The 14,231-nt window shown below is 36.8% G+C and overlaps 1 protein-coding gene across 4 annotated transcripts in view; it reads left to right on the top strand.

The window, feature by feature from the left end:
• The window catches only part of atg7 (ATG7 autophagy related 7 homolog (S. cerevisiae)), a 69,320-nt gene that overhangs the window by 33,535 nt on the left and 21,554 nt on the right, over positions 1 to 14,231 (top strand). For 2 of the 4 annotated variants that reach the window (XR_015762874.1, XM_088005716.1), the window contains exon 18: positions 2,772 to 2,894. Coding sequence is in view for 3 of the 4 variants with exons in the window: in XM_088005716.1 (XP_087861842.1) it covers positions 2,772 to 2,894 (123 nt within the window). In the remaining variant the exon portion in view is untranslated. Of the gene's footprint in view, positions 1 to 2,771; positions 2,958 to 14,231 lie in introns of those variants that run through there. The other 2 variants (XM_088005715.1, XM_088005714.1) reach the window with 1 other exon arrangement.

Raw genomic sequence — 14,231 nt, 5'->3', positions numbered from 1 at the left:
TCTACAACCATGCCAGACATCTCTTACTACTGCTGTTTAGACCCAACAAAATGTGCCACCACTATTAATGGGAAGCTTTATTCTGCACAATGATTTGCATTTTTCTTTGTAAAATTTCTGCACTTGAACTATGACTTAGTATTATTTTATAGTAAAAAAAAAATAGTCGTGAAAATGCCAGTGTAAGTAGAGCTCTATATTGAATCTTTGACTTTCCGATGCACCGTCAAAGAAGTCGACTTCAGACCTTTTAGACACCTTTGCTGAAAATATTCACAATACTTGTCCTACTTCCTGGTATAATTAAGAATGTATCGGTCTTCTAAGAAAAATATTTTTTGGAAAAATGTTTTATTTTTTCTCTTCATTGCTAATATCTCCACACACCGTTCGCATTTCAAAAGAAATATATTTTCAAAGAAGTTGTGTGAATGATCAGGGATTCCTGAAGCACTTGAGAGCTGAATAGGTATTACAGCGCTTTGCACCAATCTTATCGTTGAATAACTTGCATAAGAGAGCAGATATTGTTGTTGTTGAGCTCATATACCTTATTTATGCAAGAGTAGCAGCAAGAATGCTTTTTTAATTGAAAATATTGCTTTCAATATTGTCAATATTTGGTTTTTGATTAAAATGTGATTGGTTGCAATTAATTAACTATAGACCCTACAATTAATTTGATTAAAAAAAGTATTCATCAAATACTACCACTAATTCAGATTTACATGATCAATATGAAGATGAGTCCCTTGGTCTTATTTGGCTATTAAGACTCAGGATTGTCCTTTTGATTATCAGTTATGCCTCTTGGCTAAGGTTAAGTATTAGCTTCCTTTATAAAATAATTTGAGAAACTTTCTTGTGCTTTCTTCAGCATTAATTATAATGCCTTATGTATTTGCATGAACCATTAAGTTCTTAATTATTTGCAGCTACTGAAGCGTATTAACACCATTCCTTTGACAAGAACACGGCAAATGAGATTATAAATCAACTCAAACTTGGCCAGCTTCCTGTCTGTGACAAAGCAGGTGATTCCTGACATAAAAACATGGTTGAACATGAATAATCTAAATTCAACATCTTCCATTCAAATTAAATTTTGTGTTTGTCTGGCATGCGGGGCGTACAGATGTGATAGGGGTCCAGTGTTGGAACGTGGGTGTACGAGTCATATACTTCATCATGTGGAGTTCACCCTACCTAAAGGGCAGCTGCAGAAAATAAGAAATATGATGATCAAACACTGAGTGCTGGCTAGTAATCTTTAATGCATCTACAAAGTATTGTCTCTGTTATAGATATTTACTTACTTTTATGACGCACTAGCAGATGCTCTACCAGCTGCTTGTAATACTATCACTCTTCTTGTGAATCCACCATATATATATATCAGTTTGTGCTGTTTTGTGTAGACACAGGCCCTTGGAAATAAATTCACAAACCACCCGTTGCAGATGTATCAAATTTGTTGGTCCTTCTGAGTCCCTAGCTTTGTGCTTTACTGTTTTTGCCCGGAGATATTAAATCCCTTTTCACTGTGCATTCTTTCATATAGATATTAAAGGTAATTTTTACGTGCCGAATGACTTGATCGCTAAATCATCAAAGGAAATCTGTGGGCTTATCTGCAGCGACATTTTAACAAAGTTGGTTTCTGCTGTTGGAGTCTCAAATAGCAGGGTCCATCTGTGGAAATGGAGAATCAAAGAAATGGAAGATGGAGGAAAGAAAAGAGAGGTTGAAAAGGTGAATGAGGGGAACGTCACTGTGCATTGTGAGTGGTGTGTCTGGCTCCGGGACCAGACGCCAGGTTGAGTCTGCAAAACACACAAATGCACGCACACGCACACTCACACACAAAGGCAGTTCTGAGCACAGTGTGCAGATGTCTCAAACAGTGGTAACTCTACACCTGCAGAGGAGGCTCCGTAGGCGTCCATGAAAGGCTTGTCCAATCTTAGGAAGGTAGTCGAGAGGGCAGAGGATGCTTGCATGTGTGTGTCTGGGTGTGTGTATACTGGAGCAATGGTGTGGGGATTTGAAGTCGGTCCTGATGAAACATCAAGGTAGACACACTGCAGTGACTTCAAAGACATCAGAGGGGGAAGAAAGGTTCATTTTACACGTCATCTTGTTTAAAACTGAACTGCTCAATACTTTTACATGATAAAAATGTTCACATTTATTAAAAAACGTATTATGCCGTCTTAAATCAAACCATAAACCTAAAGAAAATGATAATGTTTCAAAATATTGTCAGGCCAGTTTGTGAATTTTGTACTGGGTTGAAGTAGTTCTTTGCTATAGGGGGAAAATCCATAATTGCAACATTATTGTTAATTGTTACAGTAATTATATTATTTGAAAATAACCCACATTTTCATCACTCATGTCCCCAAATCTCCAATAAGTTTAGCATCTTGGTCAAAAAAGCCAAAGTCAAGTATGGGCATACCAGGAAGAGAAAGTAAATCCAGCAGCATGCATCACACATCGATATTCCAATGTTCTTTGTGATTCAATATATTGTGCATCTCTACTTTAAAGTATTCTTTATTGTAGCCTCTTTTTTATAATGTCCAGTGAAATCATTTATCTTTGTTTCAACTTTGACATTGCTGTATCAATCAGAAGTGTAAGAGACTGACATCACTTTGATCATTGAAGCAAATCAAAGTTTAATCCCTCACTAGTACGAGTTCACTTCAAACCGACTTTAAAAGTTTCCTTCTTTATTCTGATGTTTTCTTTTTGCTTTCATGCAGGTCCTGGACCATTATGAGAGGGAAGGTTTCAGCTTTCTGTCCAAGGTTTTTAATTCTTCCCACTCATTTCTGGAAGACCTCACAGGACTGACTCTGCTGCACCAGGAAACTCAGGCTGCAGAGGTAAATCACAAACCCACACTCCATCAAAACTTGTTCCACTCATCTTAGGAAGAATTTAACTGATTCATTTTAATCATTTATAATTTTAAGAATCCACAAGGGTGTTGCAACAGGATGACAAATTGTTACAATGGTAAATATTTTTCTGCATGACCAAAAAACTCAAATAATGCTCATCCCTTATTGGCACTGTGCACACCTTGTTTCTAAATACTATTACGTTAGCTGTTCACATCATATTTATTATGTCCAGCCCATATTATGTTCTCACTATGAACAAGAAAGAAAACTCTGATGGCACCAAGTCTTTTACAGTGCATGTTGTGCCAAAATATATTGGGTATATTTACTAAATGAAGTTTTCACTATTACTGATTTTAGTACTTTTTTTGTGTCGAGATATTATGCCTTCGTTATGTGTTGCGTTTCCTACAATCAGATTATTTAAAATGCTCTGAAAAGAGCTCATCTATCGTTCTTTCTGTCGTAATTGGGTAGTATACATGTACACTGCTAGCTTAATCACTGGGTGCTTTAATTGCAGAAGCGAAGTCTTCATTAACCAATATGGTTCTGATTCAGGATGGTATGTGATCACCCAGATACTGCTTCACGTGACAACGCTCATTTTGAACTGCAAGGCTGGGTTGTTGAGTCAAATTTTGTCTGGTTTCCCCTACAAATCCAGTATTGTGAGGGTAATATAGCAGGATCTCTGTATGCCTGTCCAGAGTGATTTACATGGACGTTCATAACAAAGAGGTTGCTGAGCCTGGACGAAAAACCTTATCCATCAGATCTGAGGCGGTTTTTTCCAGTTTGGTTGTGATCTCTAAATATGAAGATCAAGTGAATGCTGAGGCCGTACAAACAAAATGCAGTTCAGATGAAATAAAACAACAACAAACTATTTGCATATTAGCTAAATAACTTATATTCTACATTTCTGAAAGTAGTGGATCTCCCCTCCGTACCAATAAATTCAATCGTCCCAACCAATAAATTCTTACACATGACCACATGTGTAAGAATCGATCAAATTGAAGATTAGAAATATTGGTGAGAAAAGGGGACACTTTTAGGAACTTCAACTTCAAATTCAGTAGCTTCAGACCTCCAACTTGTTGTGACGCTTAGATTAGCTCATGAACAGTGGGGCTTCATGGAGCGGGTCTCCACTGTGTTAAATATAAAGTTTGGGTAACACTTTATTTGAAGGGGGTTGAATAAGACTGTCATGACACTGTCATAAACATGACATAACATGTTTAAACTTTACCTTTAATACCATAAAGTTACCTAATTTTTAAAGTGCAATCAGTAATACTTTTATAACAAATTTATATCAGTAATGATTTCTTGGTTAATGTCAAGTTGTCATAACAAAGACATTTTGAATAATGTCAACTTTGTATTAAAAGTGTCATAATTTACCGAATGACGCTTTATGACAACAGTCATAAATATTCATGAAGGCTTATTCATGTTCATGACAGGTGTTATGTCATGTTTATGACAGTGTCATGACAGTCTTATTCACCCCCCTTCAAATAAAGTGTTACCAAAGTTTGTTGCAGATGGGTTGAAATTGTGAGGATGTCTTTCAAGAGTTGGGCCAATTTGTTTGCTCCAAGGAAAGGAAGTCTTAAAATGCTCCACCACTCCTGATCTCAATGCGATAGAGCTCCTTCCAGATGAAGGATTCTTCTCTGGTGTTAGTGTCTGATATCGTAGACATGCTTCTGGAAGCATAGTCAGAAATTCAAATTGGTAGAACATGTAGAGAGTCTTCCTAAGAACTGGAGATGTTGTAGCTGCAAAGAGTGAGCTGACATCATGGGACACAGGAAGTGGATGTCGCTCCAGTTTATATGTGAGCAAATACTTTTATCAACATTATCTGTATTAAGGCGCCCAGAAAAGTTTCAAATTCTTAATTCTTAAAATAACTTCAGGAGGCATCTCACTTTGATTTTGTAAAAAAGTACAGTATGTATGAAAAAATATTTCACTACTTATAGGCATCTTCCTTTGAATGTGTAGTTGGAGAGACAGACCACAACATTCTTGCCTTATATCTTTGACATTATAAAGTTTATCTTATTGTATTTCTTCAACAACAAACCACTAACCTCCTCATTAAACTTCTGTTTTGGTCTTATTAAAAATCCTTCTAGTTGACTTCTATAGACCACTTTGTCTTAGTTCAGTGAGGTTGTAATTGTACACCGACAAGATCAAGAAATTCAGGTTAGTGAGGTGCCAACACTTGCACTGTCTTGCACATGTTTGCTACTGTTATGTAAACAAGTAGATGGCAGCATACAGTCTAGAATTGGAGGGGGAACAAATGCTCTCCCTGTCTAGAAAACTGCAAATCAGCATCTAAATTTTATCTTTTGACAATTGATTCTTTGTTTGGATATCAATTAAAAGATAAATGCATAAATTAGAAATGCTTACTTTTTTACTTTTGTACATACTTGGAGTCTGAATAACAAACCACCACCACTGACAACCAACAAGACATCAGCACTGACAATAAAAAATACTTTGGTTTTTTTTGTGTTTCTCCTGTTGTAGCTTTGACTTAGATGATTTCACAGGACTTGTTTGGATAGATGCACCTATGGGAACAAATGTTTTTGACCTTACAATTGCTTCTCTACCTCAAAGAATATATTTTTTTCTGTATTATTTGTCAGACTTAATATTTTACTGAAGATTGACCTTTTTATTCAAAAGCTGAGGAACCTTTTTCCTCTAACCTCCTACTGTTTGACTTTTCTGCCATTGAGCTCAACTTTGATTCTTGTGGAACAACAAGAGGGATACATTTCCGGCAAACTTCCAGCATAGTCTGTGGTGGAATATGGGTGGTTTTCCTCAAGACTCCCCTCTGACAGCAGACGGACGGAGCCGAGGGAGAGGCGGAAAACGAGCGTGGGTGGTGGGGGCTGGGTCTTATCCAGCCACAGTGTGGGAATTTCCCATGTAGTTTCTCTGCGACTCTGATTTATTAAACATAAATGGTGGATGAGGCGGGAAAGAACCAAGAAAATAGGCTGAGATTAGAAGACGACTAAAAAGAGGGTGATTAGAAGAGGTAGAAAACAGAAAAAGAATGATATGAGGGAAGTTAAGTATAAGGGACTTATTATTTACAGTCCGTCTCCACTTCATTCCCTATCATTTTGTATATCTCTTGTTCCTTCCTTCTCTCCCCGCCCCCTTCTCTGTCTTTGACGAAGCGTGTTGAAGAGTATGGCGTCAAACCCTTTCTCTTCAATCAGAACACAGAGGGATTGTTTTGATTGCTCAGCCCACTAGCGCCAGCGGTCTTTGCGCCTGTTTCCTCTACACTGATTACTTTTTCTACAAACTACTGGATAACATTCTCTAGTGACTCTTTCTCCGTAGTCACAGCAAAGGACACTAGTTTTTATTCCTCACTGACATGAAAACTTGTCCTTTTCAAAGATTTTTGCTTCTGTTTTTTCCTTGACCTATATTTTCAAGTTTCCTGTTGTGAAACAATAATTGAAAGTCAAACTTATTACCCATTGTTCTATATCTGTAGGTTGTTTTCAAGTGGGACATTATACCCCACTAATTTTTCTGTTCTTTCCTGTATCATCAAACTGCATTTAGCACGGTGAAAGAGCGTCTGTGTGTGTTTTTGCTCACTCTAACGTGTGTGTGTGTGCCGGTCTAAACTATAATTTACGTCATCAGATGTCTCCACTATGTACTTAAGGTCTATTTTGGGTGAGTTTGTAATATGAGAACCACTTTTTACGCGGTCACCGTGGGGTTTTGGGGCAGTTCAAGTTTGGTGAAATTTTAGACTGACTGAAAGCTGCGCGTATGTCTCTGTGTGTGTCCGTGAGCGTGCGTGTGTGCATGCTCATAAGTCACGCACAAACCCCTGTGAATGGCTCCTTTGTGTAAGCAGTCCTGCTAGGATTTCAAACTGTGGTCTGAGCACGGCCGGGTGGAAAATCTACTATGAGTCTGGCAAAGTAGTTGCATGTATTTCAAACATTTGCATGCAGCAAATTGCATCTTAGCCCTCATGAGACCTGAGTATTCAGCCACAAAAATCTAATATCTGTGACCTGACCTGAAACTGCACTGTAAAAATCTAAGTAACAAAAAGAATGGACCTTGTTCTTTTTTTTTTTTTCTTTTAGGTGAGGAAAGAACTCATTATGGAAAAATATTGACTTTACCAACTTCATTCTCTCTTCCATCTTTGGAAAAAGAATTCTAGAAAAAAAAATGGCTTTTTATGTTAGATTAGATTATTTAGAGCATTGGTTCTGAACTGCTTTAAAAAATATTCAGTCATTTATTCCAGGCCTTAATCAAAAGGATGTCATAAAAATCTGATTAATTAGTCACAACTATTTTTGACGACCTTTGTTGCGATTTTAGTGGAAAATGAATAAAATGAAAAACTGCAAATGTAGAGAATTATTGTTTATAACTCACATTATCTAGTTTTATTTGAAACTGTAACCAAAATTGCACTATAGAGAAAAAAATGATCTCTTTCTTAGCAGTCGTTTTTTTTGGGGGGGGGAGTTTTTTCCCCAAAGAGAGTGAATTTCAAAAGCATTCAGGTTTACAACATAATCATTTCGCCTGGCTACATATTTGAATCCAGTTGCTAGAACATGTTGTGCTTTAAAAATACTTAATAAGCACCAAGTTCTCCCTTGATGCAACACCAAAAGAAACTCTAAATTGCAGGAAAAATGTGAAATTTGAGAATAGTTTTTGCTTCAGATAAGACGTCTGTTACAAGAATTGATTTTCTGTTTGATGTGCGTTTTGTCTTTAGCTAAACCAGAGCTGGGACGCTGCAATCACAGAGACAGTTGTAACTCGAATGGTGAGAGGAGTTTTGTTACTCGAGTGGCAAGCGAGGGATACTCGCTCATCCCAGTGCACCACCTGAACTGAGTGAGACTTATTTCTATGAAAAACTTAGCATAGACTCGCATGATAGCTCCTCCACCCAACTCCCTTTGTTGCATGGCAACATAACTGTTTCCATAGTGACACATTCAGTCAACATCCCTTTATCAGGAAGACGGTATCTCAAATAGCCCAAAAAAAAAAATCTCAAATAGCCCACATTGTACCTAGCATGTTCAATTAGCATATGACAAACTTCGCATGTTGTATTATTTTTCTGGCACTAACAGCCTTTAATGAACTTCATTGAACAGTAATTTGACAGGAAAGAGGGAATCAAACCAAGAACAACCACATTGAGGACTATAGGCTCCATTTGTGGTGCGCCTGTTCTATGAGCCACGCAGCACCCACATTTGCTTTTCTTCTTCTCTGTCTGATAGTTGCAGGACAGTATATCCGCTTACTATAAGGAAGGTTAATAGACTCCATTGATTGATTGAGCCAGAAGCCCATGACACAGTAATTGGGGAAATTATTTTAAATTACGTCCTTCATTGTTGAGTCAAGAAAACGTCCATTTGTCATCTTTTTGAGCTTCTTAAATCTCTAAAGGTTTTAAGCTGGACCTGTGGCTCTTAAACTAGGATTAGGTACCATAGGGTTAGAACCCTTAAGTGCTATAGAGATGGACTACGTTTGTCTACGTACAAACAAAACCAGTGTATTAAACTTTTTCAACACAGCCAAATGGAATCCAGTCTCAGCACTGTGTCGTTAAAAAGATCATTAATCCCAACAAGGTATTTGTTTTGCATTTAAACTTACATAATGTCATAAAAACTGGGGAAGAAATCAATAAATTTGAGTCTGGAAAACTATGAAAATTAGAAATTATGACTTTACTTTGGATCAGAACTAACTTAATTTGATGAGGTCAAATAAGTAAAAATTGGACTTAAAACAGAAACAAATTATTATTAATTTGAATTTGCGTCATAGTAAGTAATTTTGTATAAATATGCCCTTTAATCTCACTATAAATGTACCAAACAGAGTACATGTTGTCAGCCCCCTCCATCCAGAGAAACAACTTTATGTCACTTCTCACACTTTGCTCTGTTTTTGGGACTTGTGACATCTTTTTTCTCTGTTTTCGTTTTTGGGGTTGTAAAACTTCAACGGTAATTGTCTGACTATTTTTAACTTTTGCATTGGTTACAGTTTGTAATTGACATTGTAGTGGATATGTACGGTCACTGCAAGATGACTTGAGATTAAATTATGGCTCTCTCGTGGTTTGGGTTTGAACAGCTTTATACTTGTAGTTATACAAAAGAAATGAATGTTACTGTGCCAAAGCCTTGCAGCTTGTGGTATTTTATCAAAAACAAACACAACAGCTGATAAAACAAAGGCCTCTCTTATGAATTATTGATTTTTAACACATTAGTGCAATGTAAGTAGAAAACATTTGTTTTATCTTCTTTGTTTTAAATTCTCAGATTAAGATTTTTTGATTATCTTGAAATCTGACCTCACCCAATAAATGTAATTGGTAATAGACTTTTCATACTCCCTTCCTTTTCCACTGCAGCTATCAGGGTAAAAACATGTTACCTGGATATAAATATAACCAGGAAAATTGCTTGGAAAGATGCACTTGCTCTGAGGTTACTCTGAACCTTCATGGGGGGCTCTTTTTGGGGAAATGAAGCACTTAGAATAATATTCTCAGTAATATATTTCAGTCATCCTAGTTTAAATTCAACCACAGCTCATATTTTCCATTAATTTTAGCTGTAATAAATTGTGGACTTCTACTTTAAACCAATGGGGAGTCAGTGAGAGGAGCTAAAGCAACATGTTTGTGTTTTAAACATTTTATATTAGAACGTTTTAACAGGCCTGAGTTCTGAGGGACGAATAAAAACGACTAGTACTCCTCAGGAAGGTGTGTTGTCAACAGGTTTTAAGTTTGAAACAAGAAGGTATGCTGTTGGTTGGTGTGTTTTATGTGTGCAATGCTCTTTAGGGATAAATCTGTCCTAAATTATTAAACACCTGTTATTTTCTGTGATTGAAATTAGATTTTTTTTTTCCTACGGTATAACCACAATTAACAAAAATAAGATGTCACAACCTCAGAACAGTAGGTTCTCCTATTCAAGCTAATATATGTAATCACATCACAGTTACTCTTAGCGCAAATTTTAGACCTACTTTACACTATTTATAAAGGAAAGTTGTTGTTAAAAAGTCATTAGTTACAGATTTATTGCTGAAAACAAAGTTGAAACACAAACGACAAAAAGCTCAGGGGAGATTAAAATGTAACGTTTATTTTTGATTGCTAAAAGTTCAGAGTAGTTGGGATCAAGATGGAATCCCACCAAATGTAGGATATTTTAAATCAAAAGATTACTGCGCCCTAAACATTACCTTTCTATTTATTAATTCCAGTGATGTAGTTTATAATGTATTGCTGCAGCATATACCGTAGGTCTATAAAAAAGGGTTTTATCTTTAAAAATCTTGAAAGGAGGTTTAACTGTGAGATCACTGATGAAATACTCCCCTGTTTTAGGGTTAGGGTTAGCCATTTTGTGTCGGTACTTAAGTTTAGTGTTGGTTTCTTTTATATATACAGGTTTAAAATAAAGTGCGTTATAGATTTCTGTTTCACATTGTTAGTGGTTAATGTATATCATTAACCACTTTTCTAATAATGTCCATTTTGATGTTTTTATTTTCTTAACATGTTTAGGGGAGACTTTTCAGTCAGCATTGCTACTTTCTAATTCTCTGGCATCAGGGTTAACTATCCCTCCAACAATAACCCAAAAACACAAACAAAGATGCTGATTGTTTTTATAAGCAATGCCTTAATTGTAGTGAAGATTTCTATTACCTCTGCTAGAATTAATTTGCTCTTGTGGGTTTCACCAGAATCAACAGGATTGTTGTGTGGCTTGAGTAATACAAAAACACAAAGACGTAATCTGAATTTGATTTAAATAACACTGACATGTTATTGTTCATAACGTTGAAACCGTTGTGAAATCATCTGTCCCCTGACAGCAGTATAGGAGAAGTCTGACATGTCAAGTACTCCATTGAGAATAAGGCTCTGATATGAGGACCTTGATATGAGTGGCTTAAAAGTTAAATGTTCAGAGGTTATAATTTGTTTATTAGTAGATTGAATAAGCCTGAACTAAACTTAACCTCTGAATCTTTCTGAAAAAAATCATTTTGGCTAAGTGTCTGCATATAGACAGTAAATATCAGCTAAAAATAGACACCTGTGTGTGCGTTTTGGTCTTCTTCAAAGCAGTCTGTAAGCCATCAGATGCCACTAATCATAACTGGAGTCACATTAATCCCATGTAGGAGCAGAGGTCAGCTAACCGCCCCCGCTCATCCTGACCCGCTCTCTGCTTCTCTACGTAAAACTGCACTGACAGTAAAGATGATTTAGTTATGCTGGCCCATCACACAGCCACTTGGCAGTCACACAACTGTGAGCATGGTCACAGTGAAGCCTCTCACTAGTCACATGATTTTTTTTTTTCTTCTTCTCATTCCCACTTTTGCTCTCGCCCACACACACATTCACTCGGCGAGCGTCACTGGGCCCCATGTCTCTCGGAGCTTTATCCAAACACAGCTACAGTTGCTACATGCTGCAATTATTACCAGATGGACTTTGGGAGGAAAATTATATTAAGTCTGCTTTTTCATTAGTGCGCCGCACACCCTCCTGTGGGACAAATGAGACAAAGATGGCAAGACGGGGAGAAACATTTTTTCATTTCCAATTGAATGCAATCAGCTGTCCTTGAACAGTTTATTTTGATTTCCGTTTATTGCTTTTGACGTTCCTTGAAATTATTATGTGGCTCTGTGTGTGTGTGTGTTTAAAAAGTCCTGTTTATTTCTTTTCTGTTCTTGCATGTTCCTGATAACTGCCCCTCATTTCCACAAACAATCATAATGAGTCTTACAGGAAGCTACAAATCTATTGCTTTTTTTTTTCTCAGACAGCCTGAAATCATTTTTTATTTATTAGCAGCATTCTGTGGACAATTTTAAATCCTGAGATTTTTTTTTTAATCTCAGCACAGTCAGACTTTGAATGATCTATTAAAGGGTTTAACAAACAAAAATCTAACTCATTTACACCACACCACTCTTTTTTTGTCATCATCTATCCTTCTTCACTATATTAAGCTGTGCAGTGAAATAATCAGTAAATTCACTCCCAGTGCAATGCAGGGAGCCATCAGCATGCACTCATCCACTTTGAAGTGTCGAAGCACTTCAATGTAATTTTCTGACTTACATTTTCACTCCAGAGGCGGGAAAACGCTTTAGTATTAATTCATTATTAGTTGACTTCACAACAAAAGCCTTCTCAAAGCACTTAAGAGAAACGGATCCATTTTATATTTAATTGCGTACATCCAGTTCAGTTCAGTGAATTGGCGAAATGCAACTGAATAAAATTCTGTGTTTTAGCAGTTGTTCAAAACACACTCGTACAAAAGCAACATTATAAGTGCATGTTTAGTCATGGGCTCAGGGAAGAAACCCTCTTCATTAGGTTACTGATTTCTCTACCTTCATCGGTTAAACATTTGGATGCATTTTGAGGCTCTTGAGTGGGTTTTAGATCATCTGCTCCTGGTTTTTTGAGAAAGACAAGGTGTTGTTTCTTTTGAGCTTCTGACCTCATGATTTCAAAAGACATTGATTGCTGCCATGGCTGTTTGTTTAATGAACAGGAAATAAACTTTGGTTTCGTGTTGGGCTATTTTTATTTAATCTTTTGTCTAAAGATGTTTTATCAAAAAATAAATAAAATAAAAAAACACATCTGTTAATACCTGTTAATATTCAATTATTAATATATAGGTCATTTGATAATGACATATAGCTGCATCATAGTTCATATCTCACTACAAAAAAGCTATTTGTGAGTTACAGAGGAAGATTGTGATGAAATAAATCATATTCACTCCTATCTACATTTTTACAGTCCTCTTGCAGGATTTGATCTTTTTTTTTTTTTACCATCAATACATAAGTTCACATACATGTGCTGATCTGTCAGTGTCATTGAATAGCATGTGTGTATTTATGTCCAAGTATCTCAGCTATGCTTTCTCGACATATATTGCACAGCTAATTATAAAGAAATATGTAAGGATGCATGTCAGCTATGTACATACATGTAGCGTCTTGGATCCTTTCTTTCTTTACACACTTCCTCTCCCAAACCCACATACTCACACACACACACTAAAACTATAGATAGTCTATTTCTCCCCAGTTCTTCACAAGCTAAATCGAGTGACTTTGAGACATTCAGACGCTTGACTTTCAACCTCAATACTTAGCGTTGCTTTGCATGGTGTTGTTCTTTACTTGTGTTCTGAATCTGCAATATTTATTTCGAGAGCGTATCGAAATAAATATTGTATATATTTAATATGTATATATTTGCAACTAGCTATTAGCTTGAGGCTTTTTGGTTGAGGTCAAAGTGAGGGTTGACAAACATGCTGTAGATCTCAAAAGTTCACACACCGTGTGGCTACTTTTAAGGTTGGAGGTCAACATGGGGACTAGAGCCAAAGTCAGGTGAGAAGGGTGCTGAGCAGGGAGCATTAATCGTTCAAATGTGTTGATGAGAACTGAAATATGTTCATTGTTGATAGAAGCATCATTATCTACTGTCACTTGTTACGGAATGATACCAAAGTAAACTCACTGTGAGCAAAGACGGCAGACAGCTTTTTAAAATCGCCTTTTACTCCCGGATTAATTCAGCTCTTGTTATGTGTTTCATCTTGTGTCAAACGTACCGGGACACTGATGGCTTCAGGGTGTCATGCTCAGCAGTACTCTGTGTTCTGTGCTTTGTTCATCTCAGACCAGCGCAGCTCCACTCTGCCTCTGAGCAAAACATGCACTATAATTCATTTTAAAGTGGTGCCCAGCACCCTTCCCTGAGGCTGAAAAGTCAAATCCTTCCCCGTCTTCAGGTTTCTAACTGAATTCTGGTGGTTTTGAGTCAGAACCGACTTGCTTTTGGAACTGTTTATAACTTCAGCTGCCCCAGTTTACAATGAAGAAAAGTAACCGCATAGCCTGTGACTACCTTGCTTGGTGAGGCGGGGGTGTAACGAAGGTGGGCAGAGCTCTGCACCCTGCGATGTGTTGCTCTTTTTACAAACACATGGAAATAGGAAAGGCATCTTAATCAGACCATGAAGTGTTTTGTGACAGAGGCTTATAAATTTAGCTCAAGGATGAAAATGAGCAAATGTCCATAAAATGCTACTAGTACAGGTGAATATTATTTCCAGTTAATTAGATTATCTGTAATTGATGGCAGGTGAGAATACA

Source organism: Poecilia mexicana, unplaced genomic scaffold, assembly GCF_051168715.1.
Source record: "Poecilia mexicana isolate PSO_F unplaced genomic scaffold, ASM5116871v1 scaffold_5, whole genome shotgun sequence".
NCBI lineage: Eukaryota > Metazoa > Chordata > Actinopteri > Cyprinodontiformes > Poeciliidae > Poecilia > Poecilia mexicana.
The sequence above is the reverse complement of the archived record's forward strand: the minus strand, read 5'-3'. Positions and strand labels throughout refer to the sequence as shown.